The sequence below is a fragment of the Panthera pardus genome, unplaced genomic scaffold, assembly GCF_024362965.1.
Source record: "Panthera pardus isolate Hobbes unplaced genomic scaffold, ASM2436296v1 HiC_scaffold_15, whole genome shotgun sequence".
Lineage (NCBI taxonomy): Eukaryota > Metazoa > Chordata > Mammalia > Carnivora > Felidae > Panthera > Panthera pardus.
Window position 1 is genome coordinate 14,421,010 of NW_026526710.1, and position 18,203 is coordinate 14,439,212.

The window sequence follows — 18,203 nt, forward strand, 5'->3', positions numbered from 1 at the left end:
TTCTCCCCCAGAAGAGGAGGGTCCTCCCTAAGCTGCATGCTGCTTCTTCTGAAAGCTCCCCCCACCCCATGCCTTCTCTCGGTCCCTGCCCTGGGCTTCCTTGGTCGCCGTATCCCCCCTGTAGACTCTGAACTCCTTGTGAACCTGGTCCTTTCCCAGGTACGTTAATTCTCATCCGTGCGAATGTATGAACGTAAGTGACCCTCTGTCCATGTCTGTGTCCCAGTTACCTAGATCTTAGTTAACCTGAGGTCTCCCTGCTTAGGATGCCCTGGGTCTCTCTGGAGAATGAGGTTCATTTGGGGGTGGCTCCCATCTCACCTCTCAGCTGAAGTGAGAGTTGAATGGATCTTCAGTCTTTCCCCACCCACTCTAGTGGCCCAAAGCAGGGCTAGGGGAAGAGAGAGGCCAGCAGGTGCCCAGGACACAAGATTAGGGAGGTTGGGAGCAAGTGCCCCACTCTGAGTCACTGGGGAGTCTTTGTCACGTCACATGGCTGCAGGGCCTGGGGGAAGGCTGACCCAAACTGTGGAGGCTCAGGGAGCAGGGGGTGACAGAGGAAGGGATTGGTTAGCTCATTTCCTGGCTCTGCTGGGGACCCTGAGGAGGGCTGGGTGCAGTTGAGGACATGCGAATAAACCCCTTTTAGGGGTCACAACCCTGGGCAACAGGGCAGTGGGACCACCTGACTGGGGGACCCATGTAAGGGACACAGCATCCCAAAGCTGAGGCTGCTTGGCAGGGAAACGGGGCTGAGGGACAAGCCATTTCTGAACCACTTGTGTTGTCCTGTTTCTGCCCCAGAAATTACAGCCAAGTCTTGAGGTGTTTGAAGAGAATGTCTTTGTCAGCTTGTCAAGTGATTCTGACAGAGGAGACTCTGAATCAACCGGTGGGAAACAACCAAGCACACAGTGGACAGCATGGGGAAAGTTTAATAAAGGGCCACGTACAGAGAGTGGGCACACACAACATACTGTGGTTGGTTCTAGCTCAGGAGCTAGCAACAGGACACCTTTATTGTCGCCCCCCCCAACCCTGGGGCCTGAAGGGGTGAGGGGAGGGAGCCAATGGAGAGCGCCAGCCCACTGTGACCGGGCTCCTCCGTCCCGTGACACTTTCTGTTGTGTGCCACAGCCCTGGTCCTAATGTGACCTGCCCGCCCCCCAAGATTGTGTCTAGTGGACCAAGCTGGGGACCCACACCACAGAAGGGCCAGCAAGTCCTCTGTGGGAATCCTGTGTGAAGCTACATCTATAAGATGGTCACTGAAGCACCTTCGGTAAAAGCTAAAACATGGACACAAACCAAATGTCTCCCTCAGGGGACAGGGCACTTGGGACTCTGGTCCATCACGGGAAGGAAAATGGCAGCTGCTAAAGAACAAGTAGGTTCGGTGTGTGGAGAGGGCTCCTGCAGGTTGACAAGAATGCAGGCTGCCAGGCAGCATGTGTGGTGGAAGCTCATTCTGGTTAAACAAACAAGCCCACAACCATGGTTGTGCTGCCCAGGAATAGTCTGGGAGGATTCCCACAGCCATTAACAATGCTTACTTCCAGGGACAGGAGGGGGACTTTTAGTCTATATACAAAGCTTTGTAGTGTCTTGTTTTGGCTTATCACAAGTGTGTACATAATTCCTTTGTGTGATTTATATAAAGAAGTATTTTATAGCTATAAAAAAAAGACAGCTAAAATGTGAAGGGAGAATGAACAGAAAAAAGATGCCAGGTTCTTCCCCAACCAGCATTTGGCAGTTGCTATCAGCCGATGAACGCCACTGGGCACTTGCAGTGTGCCAGGCACTGTATGGGGTACTGTTCGGGGCACTGACCAGAACAGCTGTTTGCAAAATGCTCACCTGAGAAGCAGGTGGGAAGTGCCCAGATGTGCCCACCTGCTTGTGGCACGGGGTGGGCAGGGATGAGCAGGCACCCACCCAGGGCCGCGGAGTGTGGGGTGTGTGGGGGTAGTCAATAGCTCCCACAGAAGAGTAAGATGAGGGTATAGAGAGAGCGGGCACTCTGGGAAGGAGCTGGGGAAGGGGTGCCTGGGTTGTTCCTTCTGGTTCTGGATGTGCAGGACAGGGTGGTGTAGGTGAGGAGCCTGCTAGACTCTGGAGGGCCTCTGATATCCTCGAAAGATACGTGGATGCCACCACAAAGGTCCTGAGAGGCACACACCCAGCATTTTCTTGTTTTCCAGGCCCTTCCTGTGTAGGCCGGAGGGAGAGAGGGATGGCAGGGCAACCGTGGACACCAGCTCAGCAGTGTCTGGGTGACCATTGCTGGTAACAGCAGGGCAGTGCCATGCACATTGGATGTAGTAGGAATTTACCTCAGGGGCAGCTGGGAAGCCTTCTTCCCATAGCACAGCTAGGGAAACTCATTGTCCAGGTGGGCCAGAGGGGCATGAATAGCCTATTCTGCACATTCTCACCCACTGACCAATAGGACAGGATCCCAGGGATCAAAGGTGAGCCAAAGATGACCCCTTGGCCAAAAGGGGCCTGAGAGACCATCTTGTCCATCCTCCTCCAGAGGGGCAAGGCTGCTGAGGGATCCCATAAGTCTGTGGCAGAGGGACAGTGGACGATGAAGCCTGGGGCTCCGAGGCCCAGAACTTCAAGTCCTGTTGAGAACAGAAAAGTCCCAAGCAGGGATGACAGGTGGATTTTCCCTCATATGCTGACTTTGACAAGTCCTGCTTGCCTGGACCACTTAGATGAGAAGGATTCTGAGGCCAACCCAGGAAAGCTGGGAGAGTGCCTACATGGGCAGCTGATGTGTGCCGAGGGTAAGAGATAGTGGGGCACAAGTGTCTCATATCTGTAGTCCTGAGGCCTCTCAAGGCCAGGTGAATCTAGAGGAGGGACTGGCCTTCCAGATGATCACCACAGTATACCCACAGCTGGGCAGTGAGAGGCTCCTGGGCAGCCAGAGCAGGTCTTTCCTGGCTCCTGACCTGCTAACGACAAGTGGCTGAGCTCTGGGGCTCAGCATGGTGCGTGGGCAGACACGGATGGCTTCCTATCACCCCTCCACGGTCATGGAAGGCACTGTCCATGCATGTGCAGGGAGTAGAGGCTTCGGATGCAGGCCCCAGCTAACAGCAACCCAGGCTGGAGGATGTCTTGCTCTCCTGGGTCTCGGGTGGACTCCCCTCCATTCCTGTAAGGTTGGAAAAAGTCACATGGCCTCAACTAAGCACCTGTAGCTGACACTGGGCAGCCTCCCTCCCCTGCCACTGGTACCCTCTGGTGACTCCACTGGTCCCAGCTGAGCTTGACCTCCTGGGCCTCTCAATCAAGGCCCTGATTACCTGGCACAGGCTGAGAGGCCTAGGATGTATTCTAGGTGGCGGAACAGCATGGGCAGAGACACAGACTAGAAGAGCCAAAGCCCGGACACATCCATGCAGCCAGGGATGCCCAGCCTGGCTCATGAGGAAGCTGCTGGAAGGGCAAGGAGAGCCAGGGAGGGAGTCTGAGCTGGCAGGCAGGGTCAGGGAGGCTGTGGGCCTGAGGTCCGAGTAATGGCAAAAAGGATAGCCCAGAGAGGACAGCACAGGGGGACGAGTTAAGGGAATGGGCTCTTGGGACAGGGGGATGGTGGACATAGATTTTAGGCTGCAAGCCTGCTCCCCAGTCCCCACCCTGCTGTCTGTACGCACGGATGAGGTCTCCGTCGCCGACCTGGAGCTGGGCACTGCTCCTCCTCTCCAAGTCCTGCAGAACCGACTGCTCGAATGCCAGGGCAGCTACACGGCTGAAGAACGCCTTCACATTCTCCCCTGTGGGCCCAAGAGACAGCCCTGACCCTGTCACCTCTCCCCTCACCCACAGACGAATTTGTGAGCCAACAGGTGTGGGAGCCAGGGTAGCCCGCCTGTGGGGCTTCCTGAGGCGGCACAGTGCAAAGGATGGGGCGGGCTGGCCCGGCCTCCCACCTCAGGGGGCTCTGGGGCCCCCTGCCCTGGCAGCTCCCTCAAATCTGAGGCTTGGTTTCCCAGCATCTACTCTTCCAATTATTCGCCACTGAACATCTCCTGTGGGCCAGGCACTGGGATGTGTGGAGATCAGAGGGTGTCTGCTCTCTTGTCACTTTTGAGCACCTATCCAGTGAGCAGTTGTGAAGATTAATGTTCTGTCAACTTCCACATGGAGACTTTGTGTATCCTCCTCCAGGTGGAGGAGAGCACCCATCTGGGCACAGGGCTAGATTCCAACTCCTGACATGCACATGACCCTTGTGCAGCTAACAACCTATACAACTGCTCAGGGCAATCCTGCTTGGCCCATAGGAGAATTCTCAACGAATGTGCTGTTACTCTAAGAGGGTGGGTTCTCATAGGCACAGTGGATGTTGTCAGGAAGGGGCAGAGGGAACTGGGCATGGCCATTGCCACACTCTTATCTGTGTCAGGCTGGAAGTTGTGCTTCCACCCGTGGTGCCTATCCCACCATTACCTCACCAAGTCCCTGGCCAGATGTTTACCGCAGCCCCTCACCCAGGGCAAGGACTACAAGGCATAATGCCTGAGTCCCCAGAGCCACTGGGGCCTTCTATGAGCTATGCAATAACTGCATGTTATTTTCATTTCATCCCTGGCAACAACCTGTGTTTTTAAAGTGTGTCCTTTGCTTCTCTGCATTTTCTAACTTTTCCACCATGAATACACATGGCTTTTATAATTTAAGACATGTTTTTTTTTAATATATGAAATTTATTGTCAAATTGGTTTCCATAAAAGACAACATGTTTTTACAGTAAAAACAAGATGAGATAGAAAGCATCACCCATTTCTCAGATGAGGACACTGAGGCTGAGAGATGTTAAGCATCTTGCCAGGGCTGAAGTAAACAGTGGCTCATGGGTGAAGGTGGCACAGGGACCGAGGGCTCACTGTGGCTGGGGCCCAGTGTGGCTGGAGGACAGATGGGTGGGATGTGGATGAGGGCCAGGGGGCCATGAGCAGTGTTGCAGTGTCTTTCACGATGACACCCGGGGAAGGGGTGGGAGCCCCCAGTTACTGGACCCTTCTATGTGCCAGGAGGTACCTCTTACCTGGCTACCTCAGGTGGGGGGTGGGCAGAATGGTACAGTGGTTACAGGTGAGGGCTATATTCCAATCCCAGCCCTGCCACTTCCTCCCTATGACCCTGGACATGACCCACAGGGATAAAATGGATCTGACTCAAGGAGGGAGGGGGTTGCATTACAGAACACAAGCATAGGGCCAGGTGTCGCTATTCCTGTTGCCCACGGGGGAGGGCTCCTAGTCTGCCTTTAGGGATGGGAGACTCCTCTCAAGCAATGGAAGGCCCTGCATCGTCACCAGCACAGCTGGCTGTGACTCAAGCATTCCACAGAGACACAGAAGGAAGCTCTGCATGTACTGTGGCAACTCACCTGTCTTAGCTGACACCGACCAGTACTCTGCCCGCATCTCGCTGGCCAGGCGCACAGCCTCCATTTCTGCCTGCTCACATGCAGCCCCTGACTGGGAGAAGCAGCCCTCCTGACCCAGCTTTCCAGGCCCTCCCTGTGGGGAGGCACTTCCTACTGGGCCTCCTCCCTCCCCATGTCACCCTGGGATGGTCAGCCTCAGTGCACAGGTGGGGGTACACATCCCCAGGGGTGAGACCCCAGTGATCCCTCAGACAAGACAAAACAGGAACAGGGAACTCAGGTGCCCCTAACTTTCAGCTCCTGGCCTCCAAATCCCCATCTAGGCATGTCAGCACCACCCTCCATTCTCCAAGCTTAGGCTGAAAGTGCATGCATTTTCCCGGGCGCCATCCTAAGCCTCTAGCTCTGGCGTGCTCACCAGAAGGTCCTTCTTGGTTCCCACGAGGAACACGAAGCAGGAGCCTGGCTCGTTCTCCCTTAGTGCATCCTCCAGCCACTGCCTGGAATGCACAGAAGGAAGACAGGCTGAGGAGGGCATCCGTCTCCCTAGAGACGTCTGAAGAAGACCAGGGAATGGAGGGTGCAGACCTGGGTCCACCCGAGAGCTAGGAGCATTGAGCCTCCAGTTGCAGGGAGGGCACCTAGACCCAGCTGGCTGAGTGGGGCGCTGGTCCTGCCACCAGCTGGACTGAAGGTGGGTGGGGATGCAAAAGCACTTGTCAGGGGAGGTGAAGACCCTACCCTGGCAGCGCCCTCACCCTGTGTCAGCTTGGGTGAGTGCTGTCCTTTCATCAACTTAAACAATCACCCCAGCCTCCCTTACGGGGTTTGGGAGAAGCTGGATATGAATGCCCCAAGCCCAAGTGAGGTGAAAGGACTTTGGTCAATTCCCAATTCCCAGCAGAAGCAGATGGCCTCCCAGAATTGGTCATGTTACCAGGTCTCCTGACTGATCTCTACCCAAGACAGCAAATACTATCCCTTCAGACAGGACTGGATATACGTCATTTGTAGGACCCAGGGCAAAGTGAAAATGTGAGGCCCCTCCTCCAGCAATTATTAAAGCTTTCAAGATGGTGACAGCAGAGCATTAAAGCAAATGCAGGCTCAGGGCGCCTGGTGGGGCTCAGTCAATTAGACGTCCGACTTCAGCTCAGGTCATGCTTTCATGGTTTGTGAGTTCGAGCCCGCATCAGGCTCCCTGCTGTCAGTGCTCTCCCTCTCTCTCTGCCCTTCCTCCATGCACACTCTCAAAATAAATAAGCATTAAAAAAAAAAAAAGAAAGAAAAGCAAAGGCAGGACCTTGTGAGTGCTGGCCCCAGTATGACTGGGCTGCCCGTGTATCCTGAACTGGCACTGCCTTCAGCAGATGGATGCAAATTTTAAAGGATAATTTGGCAAATTGGACAGTAAGTGGCCTGTGGGCAGTCAGTTCTGACAAGTGAGCCTGGTCATGTGCACCCACCAATGGGGGCCCAGCTCGTGGGTGTTCCCAAACCCAAGAGGACCACAGGGGCCACAGAGTCCCAGACTTGCCTGGTGTGCTCCAGAGTCTGCACATCAGTGAGGTCAAAGGCTGTGATGATCACTGTACACACAGGGAGAAGCCAAGAGCAGGTCAGCAACAGGTGAGGCCAACATGGTGCGACCAGGAAGGGCTCCCCTCATGCAGCTCCCTGCTCCCCAGGAGAAACCCAGAGAGGAGCCTGGCTCCCACACAACTGCCAGAGTGGTCCCCCAGGCAGTCGGCTCTGGTCCCCACTGTGGGGGCTGGGGAAGAGACACTCCATAGCTGCCCCTTGGGACCTACCTACCCACCACCCTTTCCAACCCATATCCAGAGGTCCAGCCCCAGGGGTTATCCAGGGAGGCAAGATGAGCTCATGGGCTCCTGTGTTCAAACTTCTCTTCTGCCACTTACAGCTGAGGGAGCTCAGATGAGGGTTTTAACTGCTGAGAGCCTCAGTTTCCCCATCTGTGAAGTGGTGAGAATGATATCTCAGGCTCTCAGGGTTGCCATGAGGATTAAGCAAGAACAGCTATTTTTACAAGCTCTTGATCTAGGGCCTGATGCAGGGATTTTGACCAATGGCAGCTATGGCTATGAGGACAATTAGCAACAACCAGCTTTAGGAAAACAATTTCTGAGGAGCAAGGTAGACAGAAAATTGGGAGATGCAGCCGCTGCCCCCTAGGTGCCTCTCCTCAATGGCTCCGCCCTGGACCCGTTTTGTCCAGGGTGTCCAGGAGCCCGTTGGGAGTCCTGAGGGAAGCCCCATGTGGAGGACATTCCAGAGTGGCCCTGGGGAAGTAAGCGGGGCTGGGCAGAACCTTCCTCTGCACCTTGGCTGAAGGTTGTAGGAGGCCGCCTGAGGCAGAAAAGAATGGAAATGAAGGAGGACACTGAGGACCTTGATGGGGGTGGGCCAGGGTGCAGTTCCCAGGGGTGTCCCGGTGCCTCACACCTCATCCTCAGGACGTGTCATGCCCCTGAGAAGACGTGCCAGTGCAGGAACTCCAACCCACAGCCAAAGTGCTTATGGTTTGTTTCCTGTTTTTGCTTTTCTCAAATCTCAAATGGAAACTTGTAATTTCTTTACACCAGTACTGAGTAGACATAACTGTGCCTCAAAACTTGAGCCTGGTTTTGGAGCCTGTGAGCGGTTCTCATGTCTCCCATTGAAACCCCTTCTTCCTGGGAAGCTGGGGTTGGAGTGGGGAGCTTATGCTGCTGCCTACTGCCTGGGAGGCCTGCCCAGTGCCCGGGCCACCCCCACTACCCCCCATCCGCAGGTGCAGTCCTGTGGCCCTGCCACTCCTCCCCTCCAGCCTAGCCTCCCTGCACCTCCTCCAGGAGTCGACTATGCTCTTCTTTTCTTTTTAGGGGGTTTCTAGACATGCATCTCCCTCTCTGAGCATCCTTCTGAGCTGAAACTGTGGCTGAGACTCACAGGGAGCAGCCACCAGCACAGGGTCCCTGAAGGATGTGACTGCGGAGGCCAACCACCGGCCGGGTTGGCTGGAAGGCAGTTTCTTCATCCCAGAGGACTGGCCAGGAATTTTCTCAGTGGTCCTCGGAGGACAGATTTGGTGTCTGCGTGGAGGACCTGGACTTCTTGTTATAAGCCCAGTGGGAGCCTCCTGCTGTATGTGGTTGAGGGCCCCACCATTGCCATCACCCAGATGCTCACCCTGGGCACCCCGGTAGTAGGCAGATGCAATGCACTTGAACTTCTCCTGCCCTGCTGTGTCCCAGCTGTGTGGTGGCAAAGACAGAAAGGGAAACAGAGAGGTGGCAGATTAAGCAATTGCAGTGGTCTGAGCCAGCAGGCTAGTGGGGCTGTGGGTGGGCAGGCCTGAGGGCCCATCCCAGCTACCAGCCAGTAGTCCCCGCCCACCAATTCCTCATGATCTCTTCCTAAGGTGCCCCATGGGGGAGCTTCCTGGCTGGATTCACCATGCCAGTGGAGGAGGGGGCATGGCCCAAGTAGTTCTACTGCCTGGATAAATGGAGTTGTAGCTTAGTCCCTTTGGACCATGCCATTAAAAAAGAGAGTATGTTCCCTGATATGCTTGCTCTGAAGATGTGGAAATCCACCTGCAGGGGAGGCCCTGTGAATGGGAATGGGGCTCCAGGCTAGGCTGCCAGCTATGGATCTGCCCTTGCTCATGTGTGGCTGGGCCATGGCTTCAACATTCTGTACTGCAGCAGAGGGGATGTTCAGGTTCTGGGTGGGGGGGGTGGGAGTATATAACAGGGACATGGTTTGCATCTCCTGGGTGACTCTGAGCTCTGGCTCTCTGGAGGGGCACAGCCCTGATTTTATGGAAAAGAATGCCACAATCGATTAATGATGTCTGCCATGAGCACACTATAGGAGAGGGGGACACCCATGCTGAGATCTACTTGCTCTTGTTTAGAAACAGGCAGGTGATCAATATGCAGGCCTAAGCCTGAAAATCCATTCCCTTTTAAAAATAATAGATCGGGGTGCCTGGGTGGCTCAGTCGGTTGAGCATCCGACTTCAGCTCGGGTCATGATCTCACAGTTCGTGGGTTCAAGCCCTGCACTAGGCTCTGTGCTGACAGCTCAGAGCCTGAAGCCTGCTTCGGATTCTGTGTGTGTGTGTCCCTGTCTGCCCCTCTCCTGCTCATGCTCTGTCTCACTCTGTCTCTCAAAAATAAATAAATGTTAAAAAAATAAAATAAATAAATAGATCAGAATTTAACTCTTCAGCAAATGGAAAAGTAGACAAGCCATGAATAAGACCTCAAAAGTCTGAAATGTTTTCATGTGATTCAGCATGACGCAGAACATTTTGACTCTATTCTTTCATTAATTCATTCATATTGTCTTTCATTTCTGAAGATGACTCTGGATGGGAAGCTGGAGGGTGGCCTGGAGGTGGGGCCAGATGGATAGCTAGCAGTGGCCTCAATGTAGGACAATAAGAAGCCAAGCCAGGACAGTATCTGTTCTAGTTAGATGTGGCCAGTGGCCACAACGGGGAGCCCAGCACAGGCCATTCTCTGCACGGCTCCACCTAGGCTGCCCCATCAGCTCTGTGCTCCTCAGCTCTCCTGGCTCCGGAGCCCCTTGATCCCACAGCCCTGCATTTTCACAGCCTCTTCTGCTCTGGTCTGGCCCTGTACTCTCCCTTGTGCAAGATTCAGCAGTGCCACCTGTATCACTAGGACTGCACTGGGGCTGTCCTCAGGGAAGCAGACATTATCATGACAGAGTTAGGAGCTGAGGTCTATGAGAGGGTGACCTCCATCTTGATGACCATAGATTCCCCGGCTAAGCCCAAGCAGGGCATAGAGGATGGAGAAACGAAACCAGAGGAGCAGGGGTGAACCCCAGGGAGAGAGAAAAGAGAAGGGGACCAGGACAGAGGCAGTAGGCAAGAGGAGGTATAGGAGCAGCTGGGCAGAGAGCATAGAATGTGCCATGCAGGGCAGCTTGGAAGCGGGGAGGAAGCCACACAGGAGAGGGTAGGGCTGGTGACACAGAGAGGCCTGCAGTATCCTCCAGGTGCCAGAGGAGAAGGAAGGTAAGGTCCAGAGCTCTAGTGGGAAAGTGTGAGGCTGGGGAAAAGACTCTGGGCTGTTCTGAGGGAAACTGGAGGGAGAGGCTGAAGCCAGTGGGTCACTGAGAGGCAGAGACATGGGGTCTGGCAGGGAAGCAGACAGACACAGGGAAATGGAGCAGAGCAAGGGCAGGGGGTGGGGGTGGGGGTGGTACATCAGGCCTGAGGAAGGCACATGGACTAGGTGCCTTTTGGCTCCATTTTCCAGATGAGAACAGATGCTCACAGGCCTGAGGTGACTGGGATCACCAGGGGCCAGGCAGACCTGGACCCGGAGCCAGAACCTGAGGGGTGGGCATTAAGAGAGAATGAGGGTGAGTAGGCTCATTGGTCTGTGAGGCCTTTCCCAGGTCTGATGACCAATGTGAGACACCCATGGGGACTGAGGGAGTATACAGGGCCTCGGGGAACTGGAGAAGTCCAGTTTCACATAACTGTTCCTGTTTGTCCAGACAGGTCCTCACTGGGCACCACAGGGCACAGTCAACAAGGAGCTTACCAAGGCTTTCCCCAAGGGTCTCCTCCGCAAAGCCCACCCATGAGCCACACAGGAAATGCTGTGACATGATGGCGACTTACATTTGGAGGCTAAAGGGAATCCCAGCAATCTCAAAGCGCTCGATTTCAAAGTCTACCCCGATGGTGGCCTTGTAGTCACGGTCAAAAACATTCTTGCAAAACCTGCGGGAGTTGAGGGAGTCATCAGAGAGGCTGTGTGTGGAAGCTTTGCTCACGACAGCCAAAGTCTGCAGGCAATGAAAAATTCACCCTGTAGGGAATATAAGGAGATGATGGTTCACAGGGATAGACCCTAGATGGAATGAGCTGCCAACAAGAGCTTTATGGGGGTGGAGCAGCAGCCTGGAAGGCAAACACTGCAGGTCAGGGCCAATGAGGTATGAGCCCGTGGTCCCAGGGTATGGTGTCATGAATGCCAGGCTCCTGGGATGCTGCGCCCTCCTCCTGACCTGCCACTCCCTGGTTCCCTGTACCCCCTCTGGAGACATGGTTCCCATCAGCCAAGCAGTTTGGACTACGACAAAGTTATATGGGCCTCCCAGGCAAAAGTGTGACAACCGGTGCTGGGAGGTGTGGCGGCAGGCATACCTGTGGATGAGGCTGGTCTTGCCCACGTAGAGATCGCCAACGACAACCACCTTGGAGAGTCTGAGCCTGTGAGAGATATGGGTGTGTTGCTCTCAAGCTTGGCCACAGAGCATCTTCACACATATGGGCCCTTCCTTCCCTGAGCTCCCCACTCATGAACCACCCCTCAATCCTTGACAGGGGACAGGCCACCTGCTGAGACACTCTGGGATGTCTAGCCCCATCCCTGGTATTCAAAGGGGAGGGCAGGAGGGTCTGCATTTGTTCTGGGGACTCTGCCGTTTCTGGGGCCATACCCTTGTGCCACTGGGCCAAGCTCTGTCATGAGGATAAGAATTGGGCATGATGAGAGGCTGAGTCTTGGGCTGACGGGGTGGAGGGAGGAGTCCTAGGTGGTGTGATCTACAAGCTGGGGGTGCAGTAAGGAACCAGGAGCCACTGATGCAGACATAACACCCATGTGCAGGGAATACAGGCATGGGGGAAGAGAGCCCCTGCGTGCTCATACCCCCCCTGGGGCTGCATGGGCTCTTGCTCTTTGCAAGCAGGTGCTCCCTGACCAGGACACCATGGCCACCAACTGCCTTGGAGGTATCTGCAAGGTCCAGGCAGGCCCCAAGAGGTGAGGAGTGGACAGGAGTCGGACCAGGACACGGCACCAGGCTGTGGCTTGAGGCCAACCGGCTCTGAAGTTCTTGGGCTCCCCGGGGACCCTGCTCACTGAGAACAGCCACAGCCTCACCCTGTGTGTGTCCTGCACTCCCTGCGGCAGCATGCCTGGGACTCCTGGTGATACTTTAAGTTTCTGCAGCTCGCGCCACAGGAGCTCAATGGGGAAACATTTGACCAGGCACTCCCTCTGCCGGCAGACCGCGAGAAGGCACTTGTGTCACCTGGTGACCCGGTGTAGTTCCCCTGGTCATGTCCGAGAGTGCAGCAGCTGTGTCTTCTCTGCTCCCAGCTGGCTTCTAGTTCTGGAGCAGGGCGGCCCTGACTCCACTTCCCAGATGAAGGAGTAAAGGTACTGCTGAGGTACTGTGGGGGTACCCACTGTGCCTCAGTTTCTGCACGTCCCAGAGCTGTTGTTGAGGGTCAGAGAGGTCATCTGCGTGAAGCACCTTATAAGGTACCAGTACGTCCTAACTGGTGGCCAATGCTCTCAGCCCATGACCATGGCTGCTTTGGCTATTCTGACCTGAGCGCAGCCTCACCTTGTGCCACCTTGGGAGCCTCAGTGCTGGGTGTCCGCTGCCACCTCACTATACCGTGCGACACCTGTGAGCTCAGCGGACTGCCTGAGCAGACTGTGAGCTCCTCAGGAGGAGAGGCAGAAGCAGGCCCTGGTCCCTGTGTGCCAAGAGGAGTAACTGCTAACTCCCTGTGCTGGCAGAGCTGGCTGCTGCCAAGGCAGGAACGAGGCGGTACCAGGCGCTACAGGAATGAGGTGGTACCAGGTGCTGCCGAGGAGGGAACAGGACAGACACGGCCCATGCCCTCACAGGCTAGGTCTCGTGAGGAATCCAGATAGGCAAACTCGGAATTCTGTGAGCTAAGTCCTTGGGACCCAGAAGCACACAGGAGGGGCACCCCACCCAGCCCAGGCTGGGGAGCAGGGGTGATGGGGGACTCCCCTGACACTAGACTGTGAGCTGAAAGAGTAGGAAAGACATTCCAGACAGAGCAAGCAGACATACACGGAGAGAGACCTCAGGCTGAAAAGTCATGGCGTGACTTACTGAGAAAAGGGAAAGTCGTTCTCTATGGCAGAGGTGGGTCAAGCAAAGCCAGATCAAAATCCCCATCAGCTCCAGGCCTGTACTGGGCTGCACAGGTGTCATCTCTGTGTTTCATTTGTTCGTTCATACATTTATCCATGCATTCATTCCTTCTTGCCACCTCCCCACACATCCTGCACCCCCTGGCATGTGGGGTCACTCACCCGACGGTCCCCGTGTTCCTGCTCTGGCAGGTGCTGCTGACCTGCCCGTGAAAGTGCTCCTTGAGCTGCAGGCAGGCGTCAGGGGTGTACCACTGGAGAAAGACAGACAAACAGGTGGGCACTGTACCCTGTGAAGCCACGGCTCCATCACCAAGCAGGGCAGCGAGGTGGTGACTTGTTTCCCAGCATTCTCTCCCGCCCCAGCCTTGAAGCTCCAGCTTCATTAGCTTTCTCTGATCCCTCTGTCACATCTGTCTTCTATCCCATCAGTGGCCCTGAGGCTCCAGGGTCTTGTGAGTCCTGAGGAGCAACAGCAGAGGCCAGGCCAGACCAAAGGACCCAGGTGGTGACTTGGAGAGCTGGGTCTAGCCTGGGGCAGCTGTGCCTTTGCTGTGGGCATGTGGCAGATCTCTGTCCTCTCGGGGCCCCTCAGGGTGAGATAAGGGGTGGGCTATGAGGGCCCTTTTAGCCTCCAAGGTCCTTCCATACTTTCTGCAGATCTTGGGTGCCATTTTTCTTTAAAAATATGCATATGTGCACATGGGAAATGTCCTGGAGGGCTCTTTTCATCTTCCACATTTCTTGGAAGGCAAAACTGGGCTATGGTTTAAGAGTACGATCTCTCTTAAACAGGAAGAGGAGGACCTGTGTCCACTCTTAGCTGCTGTGTGATCCCAGACAGCTGTCTAATGTCTCTGAACTTTAATTTCCCCATCTGTTAAGACTTCAGAAGCCTGGAGGCATAGAATGAAATCATGTTGTAAAGCCATCAGGGCAGACCCAGCCTGGCACATATTAAGTGCTCAGCAAATGTTCACAACTATTAAGAGGTCATGACACATGTTGAGTGCACTTTTGTTTTATAATTGGAAAAGACGATATTAAACAAGCTGAAGGTGACTGTTATGTTTTACTCTCAGATTGGCGGAGGCTAAGGATAGAACATGGTAAGGACACGGGGAGAAGGGCATCGTTGGAAGCTGTTGGTGTTCTCTGCTATGATATGGTAGTAGTCCCCCGGGCCGCCCTCTGTGTCCTTCAGAGGGGCACTGCTTGGACCCACAGCTCCCCTATGGCAAGAGCTCCACCTCCTCCCTTAGCCCTAGTATTTCTTCTGCGTTCCCAGCCACTGAGATGGGCTCTTCCCTGGCCCATGTGCCCCCACAGCTCCATGTGGGACAGAGGAAGCAGGGACAGTGGAAGGAGCTTTACAAAAGGGTAAGTCACAACATCTCAGTAGGCCCGTTTCCTCATCAGTAAAGTGGGGATACTCATAACAGCAGCTCTTCATATGGTCATTGAAGGATCAAAGGGGTAATGCAGGTGAACAGCTTAGCCCCGTGGCCCACATTCATGTGGAACAGTGTCAGCTACTTTAGGAGAAAGCTGGCTGCTTTTTCTTATCGACTTCCATGTCGGCTTCAAAACAGGGGCCAGCCTGGCCAAAGTGGTCATTAGAGGAATCCCACCATTTTGGATGCACTGAAGAAATGTAATAAGGAAGACTGGGCAGGAAGCGTGGGCTGATTTTGGATACAGGGAAACTGAGGCACAGAGTAACAGGAGTTACTGACCATGAATTTCTCAGGTGTGAAATGGTGTGGCCCTGGGATACAAGATGAAATGCCACAGATGGGAGTGGGGAGAATATTACCCTCTGTGAAAACACGATGGATGCCCCAGGGTAGGGGAAGGTTGGAGCTCTGGAGTCAGACCCACATCAAGTCCTGGCTCTGCCACACCCAGCTGTGTGATGCCAGGCAGCTCTCCCTACTTCTCTGAACCTTGTTGGTCTTCTCTGTAAACGGGGTCCTCTGTCCCTGAACTGTTTTGTGCCCATCACACTTCCCTTCCTTTTGCCTCATGAAACATCTGTGTCCATCATCCCTGGTTACCACTGTCAAGCTTTCTAGGGAAGCAATTGCCTGGGCTTCTGTTGAGATGGAAAATTCTGGGGGAATTGTCCACAGATCTGAGGCACCACAGCTTTCTCTGTGGGTGTGTAGAGGAAGAAAAGGTGAGAAGATATGGTTGCAGACCCAAGTTACCCAAAGTCCTACAGCCATCTCCTTCCTCCTTAACAGTCTGGGCACAGAACTCAAGAAAAGAGGTCACTCTACAGAGAGGATTTTTCCCTCCATGCCTGTCCCAAGTCACATGGAGGCAACCACTGACAGCAGCATCTCATGTGTCCTTCCAGAGGTATTTTTGGCATGTACAAACACATACATTTGTTTTCTCCCCTCTCCTTTTTTCCACCCATGGAAGTACACTACACACTGTTCCCTTCCTTGCATTTTACTTAATTGACTTTGGCCATTACTGCACATCAGCTCCTGAAGGGAAGGAAGCCTCATTCTTCCTCACGTCTGTTAGGAAGTAGCATTTTGCTGTTGAAGCAGCCCCCTCTGGAGGACATTTACATTGTGTCTGACCTGTTTTACAAATTGCTTCAATGCCTGGCCTTGAATGGCTGGATCAGAAGGCAGGGGCAGCACAAAGGTGGGAAATACTGTCTCACTGCCCTCTATAGGGGTTGTACTGATTTGCATCCCCTGATGCAATTAACACTGGATTTTAATACACATGGCAGAGAGCTGTGGGTTTTCAGCAGGAACCAAGCCGAATGGTAAAGAGGGACACCCCCGGATTTGGTTTCAGGAAACTAGAATACTATTTTGATAACAGTAGTAATAATGAGAAAGGCAGAAATACCCACAACGCGGGTAAGGGAGCTCCCATTTACCAAGAGCCAGGCACCCAGTGTGAGAGGAGTTATCCTTATGTATCAGCAGCTGAGAGGTTGAGTGACGTGCCCACAGTCACACAGTTAAATGACAGAGTCAGGATTCACACCCAGGACTGTCTGACAGCAAAGTCTGTGCCTTTAACCTCCATGCCACCCTGTCTCCTGGTGTCACCCTTAACTTGCTGGTCCACTTTGGGAGAGTCAACACCAAATCTCCCTGCTTCTCTAAACTCTGGTAAGTTCCCAGGGTCTGTTAGTGAGGGACTGATCTCCTAGGCTCCTGTGCTTTGTTTCCAGTGATGAATGCAGGTGGGGAAATGTGGATTTGGACATGAAACACACATAAAGGGCTGGCCTAATGACTCTCTACCTTAGGGAAGCTGGTGATGATGCGGTCCCGGCTCACAGGTGGCCCCAAAGGCGTCAGGGAGGACCTCATCCTTCCAGAATGTCCTGTGGACCCAACCAGGGGAGAGTTAGGGAGCTGTGCAAAACCCTGGGGACTCAGCCTCAAGTTTATGTTTAACTTCTCAGCAGCTTTAAACATTGATCCTGGCTTCCTTCTCAGTCAGGGATACTGGCCAGAGGTCATCTCTTTCCATCTGCAGACAGTATGGTTGGGGTGGGGGTGGAGGGAACCAGGCTTTCCTAGTCCTGCCTGGGAGTCAGGAAGACCTGGGTCTCCTTCTGCCGGGTATCCAACCAGGAGAGGCTGCTCTCTGAACTTATCACTGGGGTGCGAGTGAGGCATTGCACAAACGCTGAGCTGTGCATCATGGCCCAGGTGGAGGAAGTGGAATTGCGGTGGTGAGGGGTGGTCCCTTGCTCCTAGTCTCTAAGGGATTAAGGTTTGGGTGGTGGTGGGGGCTTAGGTTACAGCCCACAGGCGTTTCCCTGTACCCCCTCACCATGCCCAGCACCTGGCCCCTCAGGCCTATTCAACAGTCCTGCATCTTCTGTCTTCCCCATTTCCCCACGAGGGTGGCCTTGGCCGAGGCCTTAACCAGGCCTATCGTCCTCCCGGATCTAATCTGACTCTCCTTCAGGACCAACACAGGCCTGGCCCGAGGTGGGCGCTCAGGGAATGAGGCCCCGGGGCTGCAGGCCTCGGCTTTCAGGTTACCTCGGTGAGAGGTGGGCGGGGGCGCGGAGCCCTCCCAAATAGGGCCTCCGGGACAAGCCCATACGGGGGCGAACGAGGTTGGGGCAAGGGTATGGCGGACTCACCCACGGAGGTTGCGAAGGCTCCAGAAGCTTGGTGACCTGGTCAGGCTGGGCCCCGGGCAGCGATCACCATGACAACGAGCACCACGCGAGACTCGCCGGCTTCTGACGAATCCAGGGCGTCGGGGACGGGGTCTGGGCGGGGCTCACAGCGGAAAGAGTCCCACACGCAGATAGCGCAGTCGGTCACCGTAGCAACCGTAGCCTCTTGGGGAACGGCGGAACCCTCCAGGACACTGCACAGGCGCCTGCGATCACCTTGGTAACAAGGGCCGGAACTGGCAGGCAGGCTGTGGGAGGGGGGCAGGGCGGGTCCAGGGGCGGGGCCGAGGCCCTAGGGGTGGGGCTGAGCGTGGAGAGACTCGCGCACCCGCCTCCCTGGGATAGGTGGTGGCTCAAAGGAACGGATAGAGATTATGTGAAGTATTTAAATATTTATTTTCAGAATATTAAATATGATTTTTTATGGTTATCTAAATTTTTTATGTTTTTCTTTATATATTGGTATGAAGGGATCTCCAAGATCCCTTGACTTCTTGTTCTCACAACCCATATCTGACTTATCGGTACATCCAGTAGGTTCTACCCTGAAAATTTGTCCAGTATCCTCTTACTCTCTTCCACTTCCACTAGTATTGCTCATGTCCCAGCCATTATCTTCTCTCCCTGCAGCTGGTCGCCT

General features: G+C 54.4%; 1 protein-coding gene across 5 annotated transcripts; it reads right to left on the reverse strand.

The window, feature by feature from the left end:
• Positions 1–919: 919 nt before the first annotated feature.
• Positions 920–17,783, reverse strand: RAB36 (RAB36, member RAS oncogene family). Of its 5 annotated transcripts, none has more exons than XM_053902150.1 (11): positions 17,525–17,778; positions 16,668–16,750; positions 13,549–13,640; positions 11,610–11,675; positions 11,082–11,183; positions 8,603–8,667; positions 6,944–6,999; positions 5,829–5,906; positions 5,411–5,501; positions 3,654–3,791; positions 920–3,169 (listed from the first exon to the last, which is right to left on the reverse strand). In XM_053902150.1, the coding sequence occupies exons 2-11, from the start codon at positions 16,734–16,736 to the stop codon at positions 3,105–3,107; spliced, it is 822 nt and encodes a 273-aa protein (XP_053758125.1). In that variant the 5' UTR covers positions 16,737–16,750; positions 17,525–17,778; the 3' UTR covers positions 920–3,104. The 5 variants fall into 5 exon arrangements, with proteins under 5 accessions (XP_053758125.1, XP_053758124.1, XP_053758126.1 ...); XM_053902149.1 differs by having other exon boundaries at positions 3,694–3,791; positions 17,525–17,777; XM_053902151.1 differs by having other exon boundaries at positions 3,672–3,791; positions 17,525–17,776.
• Positions 17,784–18,203: the final 420 nt, after the last annotated feature.

Bases quoted from the DNA above. Each gene is read 5' to 3' on its own strand.
- RAB36 (XM_053902152.1), bottom strand. From the start codon at position 16,736: ATGAGGTCCTCCCTGACGCCTTTGGGGCCACCTGTGAGCCGGGACCGC. The intron at 5,502-5,828 runs GTGAGCACGCCA...TGCTTCTCCCAG, and splicing joins GAACCAAGAAGGACCTTCTG to TCAGGGGCTGCATGTGAGCA. The intron at 3,792-5,410 runs GTGAGTTGCCAC...TTGGGCCCACAG, and splicing joins GTCGGTGTCAGCTAAGACAG to GGGAGAATGTGAAGGCGTTC.